Here is a 16103-nt window from a genome sequence, read left to right as displayed (position 1 = left end):
GACCATTTGCACATGCTCTTGGTATTAATGGCTGGAATGTTAAAAGTGAGCTAAAGAAGTGAGGTGCCCTAATCTTATTTGAAAGTCAATGAAAATTGGGTACCTAAAACCCTTCATGCCTTTGAAAATCCCAGTCCCAATTTGTATGCTCAATTGCATGTGCAGCTGCAGTCCCACAACTTTGGAAATCAGGTTCTTAATGTGAACACACAAGTATATGTACAATGCTGATATTGATTTTCAAGTTTAACATCATTTTTATTTGTTACCAGGAACTACCATGTATTTTATTACCTTCTGGCAGGAGCAAGTGAGGAAGAAAGATCAGCATTCCATCTTAAACAACCCGAGGAGTATCATTACCTCAATCAGGTGGGAATAAACAGGCAGCTTTGGGGATGTGACAGCATTTTATAAAAGGGGTTGTAGAATGTATTTATCTCTAGAATGATGGCCCATTCTTTCCTGATGACATACTTCTTCTCTATTGATTTTATTTAATGTTAATAAAGAAAATAAGCTGAGTGGTGAAATTTATTGTCTGTGGCCTTTGTATTCAGGGTTTCATGATGAGAAGTTCATCAGTGTTGGCACTTCAGCTATTTGAGAAGGGCAATGATTTTGATGCTATCAGTCATCCTTAAGTGGAGTACAGAAGAGTAAAAATATAAGCTATTTAATGAATATAATCTCCTAAGGGAAGTTATCATTTACCTTCCATCTGTATAAATGTTGTTGTTAGTTAATATCTGTCTTTTACTTAGGTCTGTTCAGATAGAGATGTCCGCTTATTAGCAGTGGGCCTGTAGGATATAACAGCTTGCACGATGATGCTATAATTCTGTAGCTTTATGGATTGTCTGCCTGATAGCATGACTTTAGTACTTTAACAATGTAACAAGCCTAATATAAACAAAATGTAGAAACCATCAACCACAAACAAGTGAGATTTCTGTGGGACTATTCAGTTAGCATCGCAGAAAATTTATGAAGCTTCGTTGTAGAAATGTTGTGCCCACTGCAACATTTATGTGAGCGGGTCTTTGTCCAGCAAGCTGGCCTCCCTTACAGCAGGTGAGAAGGAGGGGGAAAGTTTACAGGGATGAGCAGGAAGCAGTTGGAGCTGGGTCAAGACAAGGTCAATGTATAACCCTGTAGAGGTTCTTTTTACCAGGTTTGGGCAGGGTTCTCCTCTGCCATTAATGTACATTAAGAGGAAAACAGTGTTAGCCCCTGTAAATGTTAATGGGATTTGGACAGTCACATGTGGAACCCTTTGTGATGGGTTGGCCCCCTTGGGAAGCCATCCTGATGTCCTGAGATACCACTGAGTCTACCTGTTCTGCCAGCATGGGTCCCCTGTAACCTGTCTTGCTGAGCCAGGCTCTTAAAATAAATACCCACCCACCCACCCACCCAGGAGATCAGCTCTGGGAAGACTCAGCTTAAGGAACTTGCTCCAGCATTCAGATGTCCACCTCTCTTGGAGTGCAGACCCAAAGATACATTATCAAATTCGCCCTCTCCCTCAGTGTGGAAAGAGCTGTGCTTCTTGTCCCCCCCCAGTTAGAAATGACAGAAACTGGGTTTAATAATGAACAAAATAAATCTTATTAATTATAAAAGGCAGATTTTAAGTTGTAAAAGGGGTTACAAACGGAACAAAACAGATTACTAAGCAAATGAAATCAAACATGCAAACTAAGCTAGTTTCACTAAAGAAATTGGTTACAAATAGTATTTCTCACCCTAGATATTGTTGCAGGCAGTTTGCAAAGTTGCTGTGGTTCAAAGTTCCAGTTATATTCCTTTTCAGACTGGACCCCTGTCTCAGTCTGGACTTCCCCCTTGCTTTCCCTTTTGCAGTCTGTCTTCTTGGGCAGATAGGTTGTGGAGAAGGAGTCCTGTTTGCCTTCCTCCCCACCCTGAAATAGGATTTACATAAGGTGGGAATTCTTGTTTTCCCAAACTTGACCTCCCTTCCCTTACAGTGGAAAGTTACAAGAAGTCCCAGATAATGTTTTAGTATCAGGCGACAAGACCACCTTACTCTCTAGGATTACGGCATCCATTAGTCAGTGGCAGTATGGAGCGTCCACAGGAACGCCAAGCTTTTCACAATTCCTTGTCCTTGCTGATGGGCCATCTACCCTGTTTAGTTTTTCCATTGTTGGACCTGAAGTGTTAGCAGTGGATGTCACCCAAAGTAGCATAGTTGAAATACAGATATGTAGTCAATATTCCTAACTTCAGATACAGAAATGATACAGGCATACAAATTGGATAATCACATTCAGTAAATTATAACTGTTCCTATGATCCCTCACATGAGCCATCTTGCATAAAGTATATCTGTTGTTTCATATTCATATCATAAGCATGTTTTCATAAAGAATATGGAATGACATGTCACACCCTTGCTTGTCAGTGGTTAATTATCCTTTCATTTCATAAAGTTGAAATCACATGCAATATAAAACTAAAAAATAAAGAATCCAAAGTTACATTATATGTGGATTTTTTAGATTAAATGTCTGTTTTACTTTGGAATGATAGATCTGAGAACAGTTTAGTATATATTTAAAAGAAAAATGTTTTTTCATTGGCTAGCAGTAAATAATTTGCCATTCTTAGATTACAAGTTAAAGCTTCAGTTGTGTAAACACAGTGCATTGCAAATAGCTTTTTAGTCCGTCTTAAACTTGTTAAAGGTTGACAGCTTAAGAGGGCTAAAGTCTTCAGAAAGTAAGAAATTTAAAAGTCCTTTAAAGCAGTATATTAAACCCAGAATACAATGTAAAAATAATGATTGCCACCCACATTTAATGACATTAAGAATTTCACACAAGCTAGTGACCTAATAGAGTTTAAGGCTTTTGCTCTTAAACATGGTGTAAGTATTGGAGAGGTTTGAGAACATACTGTGTTCTTTATGTAACATGGAGTGTAATTCTGAAGCATGGCAGGGCCCAGATAATTTTCAAATGAATTTTTTTGTTTGGTTATTTCATAATCTTAATTTTGTTTTTTAAAACAGCTATTTTTATTACATTTCCTTTATTTTTTCAAGGTTGTAAAACTGAGATCAACAGTATTTAAAAAACAACAACAAAGTAGTATAATGTACTAGGTAAGGAGAGGGCTGACATGTTTTAGATTAAAACTTCGGTTTTAGTCTAAATCATGGTCTGAGGATGGTTAGAGGTGCACAGAATTTCCAAGTGCCCCTCAGTGGATCTTCAAAGCAGATTCTGGATTTAGCTGAGGATCATGATGACAGTTTGAAGTTTTGGACATGATTACTGTATTGTATCCAGGCCTATTTATTAGAGAAAGAGAGCTTTATCCATGCGGACCTACACAAATTGGCTTCTTTAGAAGTGTTAAATGTGTCATTTCATGCCAGTACCTTTCATTAGTGCAGTAACCACATCCTTCCCATCACCTACATCCAGTGGGGACAATGAAAGATAAGGAGGAAGAGGAAATGGAAACATGAAAAGGCAAAAATATTAAATCCCCTTTGAACATTCTCATACTAATTAAATGGATTTGTTACAGATGCCTTAGAAATACATAAACTAGAGAGAGATTAGAGAGGGATAAGAAGAGATAAAGGGATGATCAGTTACTGTTCACTGAAAAGATGAAAAAATTAGGAAGCAAAGTAAAACTTTTGTCTTTGTGTTTTCACCAAGGCTCTGGTCCACGTTTAGGTGTACAAATCAAAATTATATTTTATATTGAGAGTGAGCATTAAAGCATCTATTGTTTAAACCCCTCCAGTTTTTGTAAGAAGTATGTGATACTTGAGCAAGCCTTCAGTGTAAGAAAAGAGCTGAAATAATTTATTTTTTAAAATATTTTTTAATAAAACAACCTTATTTGTGATTTCTGCTCAGGTCAGATTTGGCCTGTCAAATAGATTTACAGTTGAAATACTAATGGTCCAGTCGTGCATGGTGCTAAATACTTCCTGAGCTGTGCTGGCTGGCTTTCACTCCTACTGCAGTCAACACCATGCAGGACTGGATCTGTAATTAGTTTAATTACTGCAATATAAACAGTTGTGCCATAACATTTTCCCACTGGGGCTGCTTTCTGTTTTTTTGTTTTTTGTTTTAGCCTTGAGAATCCTTATATTTTGTCCACCCTAACTATACCCTTTTAAACCCCATCTCTGTCTTTCTGGCTGAGAAAGACTAGATCGCACTTCTGTAGGAACCCTTGATGCTGTTCCTTGATTGGCCATATGAATCATGGTTTTCTAACGTATGCAGCTCCCCAGAGAAGGGGTTAAGAGAGTAGAAACTAGACCTTGTTTTCCAGCATGGCTGTGCAGATCACTATCACTAGGTAAGCCTATGGCTTAACTATAATGGTCATAGATAAATCTGTCTTAGAAATATATTAGCCTTGTAACATGCAGAATTATCATTATACGTGTTATTAAAATACCATAAGTAGAGATCAGAATATTGACAAATGTGGTAAATAATTCCTAAAACCTAAATTCTTCCTTGCAGATTTTAAATTGCATAACTCCATGGAAAATGAATTCTGACTTTGCAAGTAATGTAATTGCATTGCTGCCCTGTCTCAAAGGCCTGGGGGAGAGAGTTATGCTTGACTTGAATGCTACTTAACCTGATCTGCCTTGCTTTCAGATGACAAAGAAACCCCTCAGACAGAGCTGGGATGATTATTACTATGACTCTGAGCCGGTCAGTACAAGTACATGTGCATTCTGTGTTGCTGGTGTAGAGTGCTTCTTTGCTTATTTGAATCTTTATTCTACACCAAGACACAGAGGAAATTTAGTTAATTTAAAATAGAAACATCAAAGCTATAGGTTTTCTTCTCAGTGCGGTTGCTTGGATATTTAGCTGATGGTGGTGCAAATCTTTTTTCCCCCATCCCTTTTTTGGTCATTTTCCTTTGCTAAGCTTTCTCTCTTAGTTTGGATTGAATATGCCCATCTAATTGAACCAAGTATCAATTTTCTGATGATGATGTTATCCTAAGATTAGTGCATATATGTTGACAAAAAAGTGTACATTGTATAATAATGGTTTCATGATATAGCAATAATCACATTTCTCTTTTGTGAAAATAAAGTACTTCTTTCAGTGATATTTCAAAGTACAACAAACCAAGATTTTTAATTAAACAGGCATTGAAAGATTTGTTCTCCATGGTCCTTCAGAATGACTGCAGTAGTGAATTTCCTATTCGATTTGTTATATAAAAATACTGCACCACGTATGTGAGAAAATGGAGACACCAATATAATTTAGAATAAAAACAGTTCCTTAGTTAAAATAGTTCGGCTTGTAGTGTTATCTGAAAGAACACAGCTTAACAGCAAGACCTTTCCAAATACATATGACCAAAAAAGGAAATGTGAAGCTCTTTTTTACACCTCCCCCGTGCAATTCAGTCAAGCGGCACTAGCCCAGATTAGAGATGTGCTTTTGGTTTGTGTGGCCTGCAGATGATGTGTATGTGTTCTTTTTTTGTCAGTTTTGTCTTGAACCTAAAAGCATGCTTGTAAATCTAATTGCATGTTATCATTGCTATCAATGTGCTTTATACTAACGGAGTTTGGTAATCTTAAGGAGTAAAAGGTAATCTGTAAGGATATTATTTTACTGTATGAGTAAATAGGCAAAAATAAAAGGAAGACTTTCATCAGTGAGAATATTTAATCTCAGACCCACAGAAGGGACAGACTATAATTGCCTAAAGTTTAAAATACTGAATATTGAATCATTCAGTGCTTGTGGGGGGAAATCTCTGTATAATATACTAACAGTTTCAAAGAACTAATTTGGATCATGTATTTAAAAAAAACAAACCATAATAGGAGGTAGATAAGACACATCCTCCTTACATTTGAGCTGGGCTAATCACACTGTGCAGATTTTTTTTTTTTTTTTAAACCAAAGCCAGCTCGGGATGATGTAAGAAAAATAGAGTTGCTTTGCCCATTTCTGAGCAGCAAAGTCTATAAATATTTTTTAGTTATTTGCTGAATCTGGTATTTTGAGATTTTTATTTACTTGTACTGCCAGGTTAGTAGACAATGAAATCAGCTATTATGCGTCGACTATGAAGTTCCTTTTTATTTATTGCGTGGGGTGGTCCTGAATGTTTGGGGGTTTTTTTTGGGGAATTTCTCAAAGATAAAAAAAAAATGGTTTATGAACATAGATACAACACAGAATCAGGGTGGATTTGATTTAAATCAAATTGATATAAATCACTAGTCAGGAAGACTCGATTTAATCATGGATTTCTACATAAAAGTGCATTCTTGTTGGTTGTTATAACCTTAGTACATATTCTTCACAACTCCGAGATAGATGTAGGTTTCATTTTTAGAAGGTACATACTATACATCTTTAAAGTGATTTATTTTGAAAACTTTTCAGATTAGTTTTACAACTATATCAGAAAATGAATGATTGTTTGATTATTTCATTTACCAAATGTATTTGAAGCAGATATTTATGAAGTCAGTGGGAGGTGAGCTATCTCTAATTCAACAGGTTAATCATTAGTATTTGGAGGATTTTCTTGCCATGCTGTATTAGGAGGAGAACATCACCAGACAGATATTTAAATAGTTTTATTTAACTAAAACAACAACATTACGTATTCTGGATTTTTTTCTTCAACAGCAAACATATAATATTTTAACAAAACATATGAATTTTTGAATTTAAACATTCAATTTTTTTTAAATCAGGTTTGTTTTAAGTAAAATAGTTAAATGAAATATTGTTTTAAAAACAAAAAATAAATCGACTACATCAGCCAGGTCAACATGAGAAACTTATAATATTGGCTTCTGCAGCTAACTCAGTCGTCTTCACCTTAATTTTCCTGTTTTTTCATGATTTGGAAAAGAAAAACAAGCTTTCCTGCTTTTTCAGGTCCCAAACAATTTCTCTATTTGGAATGAATTAGTCTAAAGGAAGAAAATATTCTTTCTACACCGGCAGAAGGTTAAAAGTGAGATTATCACTTCAACAGTCTCTGAATCCAAGTGCTTATGTGACTTCCACCAGTTCACTGGTGTGACTTTCTTTAAAACATCGTCAGCAAACATATATTTCTTGAATGGTTCACCCTTAGCTCTGAGTTGGCATTACGGAGGGATGATTGCTGGATGTCCGTGTCATAGCCAACTCCTCTTCTTCAGCAGTTAAGGTTTGACCCTGGTACCAAATATTGAGAATATTTGCAAGAAAATGAGCTGGAGATAGTGATTGTCCCATTTGCTTTTTAATGCTTGTAATTTAACTCTCTCATTGCATATTGTCTTTTTAAGTTCTCACTCAGTTCTTTCCAAATTTCAACAGTGTCAGCAATAAAACAGCTGTTTTTCTGCATTTTGTTCAAGGCTACAGAAATAGGCTTCAGGGTACTCCACATGTGTTCAGCATTTCTCTTAAGCCCAATGTTGAGAACTTTGGCTGTGACAGTGCCATCTATTTTTTCACAATTTTGTTCACAAACTGTCATCGGCTTAGGCCAGTTCTTGATATAGTGCTCAAAACAGTCCGCTACTGAGTTCCATCTCACATCTTCTGGGAGAGTTAGGTTAGTTCTTCCCACTTTTTTTCAGAGCAGCTGCTACCAAGTGGTTGTTAAGGAAGTATTTTGCAATTTCAACAATATTAGCACACTCACCCAGCACCATCACTGCATGTGCTCCTAGGGGCAGGGCCCCTCTCAGGTCCAGGAAGCCCCTTTGCCTCCCCTGTGGTGGGTGTCAGAAGTAAGGACGGCTGCCATCACATGTGCGCGCTTCTTTCCTGCCGCTGGTGCCATTCCCTGGAGGCACAGCACAGAGCAGCAGGGCAGCTGTCCACTGCCCAGGATGTAGGCAGGGATGCTCCAGGGAGGCACGTGAGGGCAGCAGGTGGGGCTGGAGGACACTCTGGGGGAGGCGTGAGAGGTGGCAGTGGAGGTCTGGGGAGAGACCCAGCCCTGAACATTGGTGGAGCCAGGCCCCCATGCCCTGAATTTGCTGGAGCACGGGCACCACTGCCCCATGTAACTCGCTGCCCCAGTGATATTTTCATCTCTGAAGAAGCATATCTTTCAACTTTGAGAGTGGAGATGCTTGAATTCCTCCAATTTAGTGCTAGTAAGCAGGGTTCATGCTTTTATATGAAAAGGCTGGGAGACAACTCACTGCTTAAGCAGAATACTGATGACCAGTTTGATTAGTCTGCAAATATTGGCTCTTTTCACAGTTGTTTGTAATTACAACATGAATGTTCTAAATTTATGACTATCCATTTTGATAAAAGAAAATAAAGTATAAGGACTTACTGCTGATGAAATAGTGTGCAGAGCATCTGCTTTGACATAAATGATTTACAAGAAGCCTTTCCATATGGGTTAACGAGCTTGGCAATGTAAATTGTCAACCACTTTGCCTTTGGCTTTGAATGTATTGCTTCTGAGTCAGCTGTAGTAGTTTCACTATTAACTTGTGATCTAATTTCAAATGGGTGAAATCCGGTAAGGGAGCGGTCACAGGAATGTAGGCACTGTTCTTCATTTTTATTTTTAAATGAGATTTTTAGTGTCTTTGATAGATCCCAGCCCTGGATACTAAATGCATTTATTTGCCTGTGCTTTCCAAGTTCAGCAAGGGCCGGAGTACAAGCTACCCCATATTGTCCTAACACCGTGCATCAACCATAACTTGGAGAGAGGAGTTTAGTCTCATTGGCCCTTTCCTCCCTTGAAACCTTTCTGCATCTGCTAACAAGGAAACCGGTTTTGACAGTATTTTTTTCTGATGTAGACACTTGATTTTTAAGAGCTGGATTGAGATTAACAATGTATTTCATACTGCTTGCCAATTAGCTATCAGTTAGTAATGACTTTTGGTCACTAAAATCTGGGCCAAAGTGGAACCACTGACCTACACATGAAAGGCTTTGTTTCTTGTCATCTGTTTATGGAATAAAATTAATTTGTCTCATTGCTGTATTACATGGTTTATCTATTTTGAGCTATAGCTGTCCCATTGAATACATATGATATATACATTTATTCAGAGTTTAAAAGTAGTTTATGGGGCTATGTTCAGTTAAAGTGGGCATATTTCTACAGCATTATCAATTCAATTTAGCACAACTGATGAAAATGCCCCCTTTTTAATAAGTCTTGTTTTAATAGAATGCAAACATATTCATTTCTCATTTAAATTGAGATTCTGCCTACATTTGTATTACAGCTTGTTTTAAAAACCACGTATAAATCCACTTACAGTTAAACAGTTTTTAGTTGGGGGAATTGGATACTGTCAGTGAATATTGTCTAATATTCCTGTATGTTTGTGTTGTCTATTGATGCTAATATTTGAAATTAAAGTGTTTTATCTTAGGATCAACAAGTGGACATTACTGTAAAGCAGTGGTTCCCAAACTTTAACAGCCTGTGAACCCCTTTCACTAGCATGTCAAGTCTCACGAACCCCCTCTTAAAAATGAATATTTCCAGGGATTTTCTCCTGTACTTGAGTATAAATTATAAAAACAGTGATCTTGGAAATATAAAATTTGTTTGACATGCTTATTACATGCTATTATTAATTATTTATCATTACAGTATTTTTATTACATTATGAAAACGGCAACAACTCTTCCAAGATCTCACTTTTCCAAGATTTCACTCAAAAGTGTTCCTCCTACACAAGCATTCAGGTCTTGAGCAGTCCAGGCAAACAGCGCACATTACAAAAAAGCTTAAACTTGTTCTTCATAATAATTTAAAAAACAATACTAGCTGCCTATTTAATCTTAATAACAGCAAAAAATATTCACCTCCCTTTCCATTTTTTATAAGGAGTCTTGAAGTTTAAATCTCCTCAGCGTGATAGATATGCTTGCTTTGATCTGCTTAGCTCTTGGAAGTCTAGGGGCTCCGGGCTGCTGGGCCTGTGCTGCCCAGGATCCCTAGGGACAGCTCTGTCCACCTGTAGAGGAGCAGACTCACCCCTGCGGCACGTGCTGCTGGTTGTCCTCAGGAATTAGCTCTTTCCAGCTCTGGAGCACCCTCTGCAGGCCAGTGATCTGCCTGTCCTCTGGCCCTGATGTCCCTCCCTGGACCCGGTGCCCTGTTAGCTGGGGTGCTGCCCCCAAGCAGTAACCCCTTTCTCCCAGGGTCTCCCCTCCCTGGGAAACCCCATCCTCTATTGTAGAATCATAGAATATCAGGGTTGGAAGGGACCTCAGGAGGTCATCTAGTCCAACCCCCTGCTCAAAGCAGGACCAATACCCAACTAAATCATCTCAACCAGGGCTTTGTCACCTCACCTCAGTGTATGGCTACTGCCAGTCATTGCCTCGCCTAGCCTCATGCCCTGGGGGAGACTGCAGTATCAGCCTACTCATCACTGGCAAGGAGGGTTTGGACCTGCTGCCTTGGCCTACCCCTGGACTGCCCTCTGCAACCTCCAGTATCTGTTAGCCCAATGCTAGGCCGCAGCCTGGGGCTTTCCAGCTGGAGCTCCCCAGCTGCTCAACCTGTCCCTAGCTCTGCCCCACTCAGGTACCCTATGTCTCTAGCTCCTTGCAGCCAGGCCCTCCTCCCTCTACAAACAGAGAGAGACTGTTTTCTCCTGGCCTTCTTATAAGGCCCTGTTGCTCAGTTTGGGGCATGGCCCCAGCTGCAGCCACTTCCCCCAATCAGCCACTGTTTTACCTTGCCCAGCCCTCTTCTGGGCTGTTTTAAGCCCCCCAGGGCAGGAACAGGGGACCACCCTGCTACACTGCCATTAGGGAATTTTTTCCTGAGAACCCCCTGTAACATTTTGCAAACCCCCAGGGGTTCATGAACCCCAGTTTGGGAATCACTGCTCTAAAGCAATAACTATATTAAGGTAAGGGGGAGAAAAATCTCCCCCCCCCCCCTTAAAGGAGAAGATTTGTATCAATGAGTTAGCTGTGAAGATTTATCCACATATACATGCTGTGGGACGCAGAATGGAGAGACAACTTTGTGCTATTTATTGAAAGTGAGAGCGAGTGTACATGAGAGTCTAGGCAATAGTCAGTATCCTGTGATTGTTTAGTGCCTGGTCTTTGTAGCATGCAAGTAGCCCTGTAGGGTGTGGATTTTCAAAACTGTTCATGCAAGTATGTGTGCACACTTAAATACAATTCTCATGATTTCCGTGCAAATGACCAAAGTGGATCATATAATATTTAAACTCAATTACCTGATATGTGATTGTAGGTTCAGTTTTGAAAATGGGCTATTATTTTATTTATTTGTGTAACGATATTTTCTTTCTGTACAATTGTCAATAAAATAGCCTGTGGTTTAACACAGCCTGACTTGAATTTGGAGACTGACTGTTTGGGCTGTAGCTGGATGGCTCACATAGGAAGAAATAAAAATAATCTGGCCTATCCAGGGGGGAAACCCATGGTGGGCATGGGGTGAACCAAATCACATGAAAGGTGCTGGGCTTGTTAGTTTATAAACCACTTTAAGAGAGTTTAGTTGTAAGGCATATAGTTTTAACTAAGGTTCTTAAACATAGCTGTGAGGCCAATATAGATGGGTCCCAGTATATCTGAAGTGTGAAAACTCTGGAACTCTTTGTCACCATTAACAATTAGTTTTGTAATATTAGTGGGTTATAGAAAACATAAGAGTTCAGTATCTAAATCATTTGAAAGTATCCATGTACCCTCCAAATGTAAAGTTCAGTAGATTTTGAATTTTCTCTGAGTTAGCATTTTCAGAACATTAGTTAATGTTTAGAATAAAAAAACCTGTTAAATATAACAGCCTCCAATCTTCAGCATTCCAAAATTCATGATTTTAACCCCAGAAAATTAATTTTTGATGTATGTTTCAGTTAATTTTATTTATTTTAAAAAATAATGTAAAAATCCATTTACATTCATTAGGAGTGTCTGTGAGTTAGAATCCTGGGGCTCATTTATTCTAAAGATTAATATTTAGAGCAGGCTGGAAATAAGTTAGAGCGCAATCTCCTTGGAAAGTTATATGCACGTACTTCTTCCAGCAAGTTTTTTTTTAACAGTACTCAAAAGCCCCATGTTAACTTTCCTCATTCTTTATTTGACTGAATCTCCATCCCTCACCCACAATAGGTATAGTTCACAATTCATATTGTGCATGCTCTTTTCATTCTGCATTGGACTTTCAGAGTGGTGCCAGAGTGGGGAGAGCGTGAATATGATTTCAAAGATGTGTGTTGCTGGTAACTAATTGAGCTGTTCCTTATTAATGTTAAGGGAGGTCTGCGTCTGTCACTCCTCAGGCAGGAAGGGCATGGAAAGCACTGATTAAGATTTGTGATTTAAGAATTGACCAGCTAGATACATTCTGGTCTTTCATTTCTTTTAACACTCAATCTTTGTGTTTGAACCAAACAGGATTGTTTCTCTGTTGAAGGGGAAGACCTGAAGCATGATTTTGAGCGCTTACAACTGGCCATGGAGATGGTGGGATTTCTTCCCAAGACTCGCAGACAGTGAGTTCATCTTCCATGTTAATATCTGGCATAATGAGCAAAACAGTGCTGAATGCACTTGAATGTGGCTCTGTTGTGCACTATATAATTTATCAGACTGCTGATATGACAGGGTGTAATGACACTTGACAATTTATATGTTAAACCTTTAAATGTTCTTTAAAGAACATTTAAAGGTATAAACAAGATATACTTCCTGTCAGTTGAGGTATTGTTCATGAATATTAATGCCTCACTCTGCATGACTTTAATTCAAATGATAATTCAGTCAGCTATCCTGTCTGTAACCTTTTATTTATTACTTATTTTTAACCTTTGGATCCATTTTGCATGCAATTGCTGATACCAAATATTCTAGAAGCCTTAAAAACACCTTTGTGTGTAACATCTGGATCCACTCATTAAGTGGTATAGCTAGTTGAGAAATAGGGCTGATCAATCTTGTTGTAATACAGAATGAGAATGGCAGTGTCACTCTGAGACGAACAACAGCCTTCATGATGCTGCTAGGCGATTGGGGTGTACGGGGTGGTGGGAATACAACAAAAAAGAAAAGTAACCACACAACACAAGTGTTTGGATATTTTGTTTTAGTTCAGCAAAAAACTGCAAAACAATTCTATATCAATACAGTACTTTCAAGTTCTATCAAGCTACATTATCACTGAAGGTTCTTAAGTCTTCAGTAGGTTATGAATAAATTATTAGATGGAATCATGAATATCTTTTTCCGTAAACCATTACTTCTATAATGTGTTGGTCTAACAGAAATGTTTGTATTCATATTAAATAGAAAAAAATGACATCTGGGTAGTAATACTGTTTTCAGCAACAAAAACATCAGATTCATAAATCGATAACTTGAATATCACTAAGGCTATGTCTACACTACACAGCTTTTAGCAACATAATGGCATATTGGGCTGCATTAGTAGGAGCATTGCCAGCAGATCAAGGGAAGTAATTATTCCTCTCTATTCAGCACTGGTGAGGCCACACCTGGAGTATTGCATCTAGTTTTGGGTCCCCCACTACAGAAGGGATGTGGACAAATTGGAGAGAGTCCAGCGGAGGGCAATGAAAATGATTATGGGGCTGGGGCACATGACTTACAAGGAGAGACTGAGGGAACTGGGCTTATTTAGTCTGCAGAAGAGGAGAGTGAGTGGGGATTTGATAGTAGCCTTCTACTACCTGATGCAGGATTACAAAGAGGATGGAGCCTGGTTGTTTTCAGTGGTGGCAGATGACCGAACAAGGAGCAGTGGTTTCAAGTTGCAGTGGAGGAGGTCTACTTTGGATATTAGGAAAAACTATTTCACTAGGAGGGTGGTGGAGCACTGGAATGGGTTACCTAGGGAGGTGGTGGAATCTCCATCCTTGAAGGTTTTTAAGGCCTGGCTTGACAGAGCCCTGGCTGAGATGATTTAGTTTGGTGTTGGTCCTGTTTGAGCAGGGTGACCTCCTGAAGTCCCTTCCAACCCTGATATTCTATGATTCCATGACATGGCTGTGTTGCTGCAGCCGTGCTGCTAAAAGTCGTACTGTGTAGCTGCTGTTTGTCGGCTCTCCTGCCAACGAGAAACTTCCACCCCCAACGAGTGGCATTTGCATTGTCGGCAGGAGAACACTGCTGCCGACAATGTGCTGTTCACACTGGCACTTCTTGTTGCTGTCTTTCAGATGTGTTTTTTTTTTTCACCTCCCAACACCTCTGAACCTCTGAAAGACAAAAGTTTTGTCGTTCAATTGCCAGTGTAGACATAGCCTAAGTCCCTATATATATTTATTTTTTTAAACAGTAAAAATGTGTTTAAATTGTTTTGATCCAAACAATTGGATTCATTTTCTCAGTGAAGCAAAATTCTCAGAAGTATGCACCAATATTGAAAGTGTCAGCATTTGAGTGTTCAGTGAAAAATGGGCCTTAGATGACTCAAGTTGATGCTAATTTTGAGGGTCTCAATTTTCCAGTGGGCAGTTTTGAAAATGTAGGGCATAACCTATCTGTGCCTCAGTTTTCCTCATTTGCAAAATGGGAATTATAATACTTAATAAATGCAAAGTATTCATATTAAGTATTGCAGCAAATAGGATTCATAGCATTGCACTGTTTTCTGGCAGCTTTCTAATCAGAATACATTTTAAGGGGTGATAGATGATTTGTGGCAGTTTTTCTTTTGGTTCTCATTGTAGTGGGATTCTAATAACAAATGTCATTCCAGGGTTGTTGACACTGATGTTTGCTCCAAGATTCTGACAGTGATTTTTTTTCTTTTGGTATTATGAAAAAAACAATAAAACAAAAATATTTCTTGTTTTTTTGTTTCTTTAGAATTTTCTCTCTCTTATCTGCAATACTACACTTGGGTAACATCTGTTACAAAAAGAAAACATACCGGGATGATTCTATAGATATTTGTAACCCTGAAGTACTACCTATTGTCTCAGAATTGCTGGAGGTGAGCATTAATTTTTCTTTATACTGTCTACAGTTCATCTCCTCTTCTCCTTTTTTGGTGTATCTTTCTTTTAGAAGACAACTTATTTCATATATTGTAGGGAAAAATGTTATATTGAGCTAAAACTTAATACAGGCAATTCTAGTTTTCACTTACTAAATGGCTGTAGCAATTGGCTGTTGGTGGTGTGTTTCCCTTTTCTTCCCATCCTTATTTTGAGTATTAAGGCATCTGCATATTATGTATTCCTGTTTGGTCTATATCACTGTCTGTGACTTTAGATATTCTGAGAAGATATTAAAAGTAATACCCATATCAATGAAATTAAAATGATTGTATAGCTGCAGAAGAATGTATCTCAAATCCCTAACTCTTAGTTCCATCACTAACAATTCCACCCATCTCAGCCCTACTTACGTACCCACCCAAATGGATGGGCTTTGCGGAGGGTCCTGACAGGCAAGAGATTTGGGAACTTTGAGACCAAGGGTGAGTAAATTCCAGAGTTGAGGTACCCTCACTGAAAACACTGTCCTCTGTGTATTGCAGCTGTGGCAGTATCACATGAGGAGGGAGTCAGATAGGCTGGTCCCTAGCTGTATATGATTTTTTAGGTCAAAGCCAACATTTTAAGCCCATCTAAAAGCCATCAGGCAGCCAGAGAAGATTATGAAGCATTGGTGTTATTTGTTCATAGTGAAATATTTAACAAATGGACCACCACATCCTTTACTTACCTTATGTATTCAAGAGCAAAAGTCACCGTGTCCTGGCCCAAATGCAGATGGCAAGAAGTTGTCCTGGTCATTTCTGCTATTTGCTTATCTAAAAGCAGCTGGAATTCAACAGATCCCCCAAATTGTACACTTGACTAACAGATGGGAAACACTCACTCTAAATCAATTCATAATCTTTGTTTTTCCCCCTCTGGTTGGTTCCGCAAACTACCATTATCACCCTAACCTTATCTTGATTGAACCTCAGTCAACTGATTCCCATCCTTATCCGAGTCTCACCCAAACACTGAGAAAGACACTCTGTGGTGCTTCCTGGATTGGATGAGATAGAAAGTTAGATGTCATCAGCATACTGAAGGCACTTCA

At 38.6% G+C, this 16103-nt stretch overlaps 1 protein-coding gene across 6 annotated transcripts in view; it reads left to right on the top strand.

Annotated features, from left to right (window-relative positions):
• Positions 1-16103, top strand: part of MYO9A (myosin IXA) — a 455555-nt gene that overhangs the window by 207375 nt on the left and 232077 nt on the right. For 5 of the 6 annotated variants that reach the window (XM_030576852.1, XM_030576857.1, XM_030576851.1 and 2 more), the window contains exons 5-8: positions 273-372; positions 4668-4724; positions 12441-12538; positions 14874-15000. In XM_030576852.1, coding sequence (XP_030432712.1) covers positions 273-372; positions 4668-4724; positions 12441-12538; positions 14874-15000 — 382 coding nt within the window. The remainder of the gene's footprint in view (positions 1-272; positions 373-4667; positions 4725-12440; positions 12539-14873; positions 15001-16103) is intronic. The other variant, XM_030576855.1, reaches the window with a different exon arrangement.

This window comes from Gopherus evgoodei, chromosome 10 (genome assembly GCF_007399415.2).
Source record: "Gopherus evgoodei ecotype Sinaloan lineage chromosome 10, rGopEvg1_v1.p, whole genome shotgun sequence".
Classification (NCBI taxonomy): Eukaryota; Metazoa; Chordata; order Testudines; family Testudinidae; genus Gopherus; species Gopherus evgoodei.
Note: the sequence above shows the minus strand (reverse complement) of the source record. Positions and strands in the feature narration are given on the sequence as shown.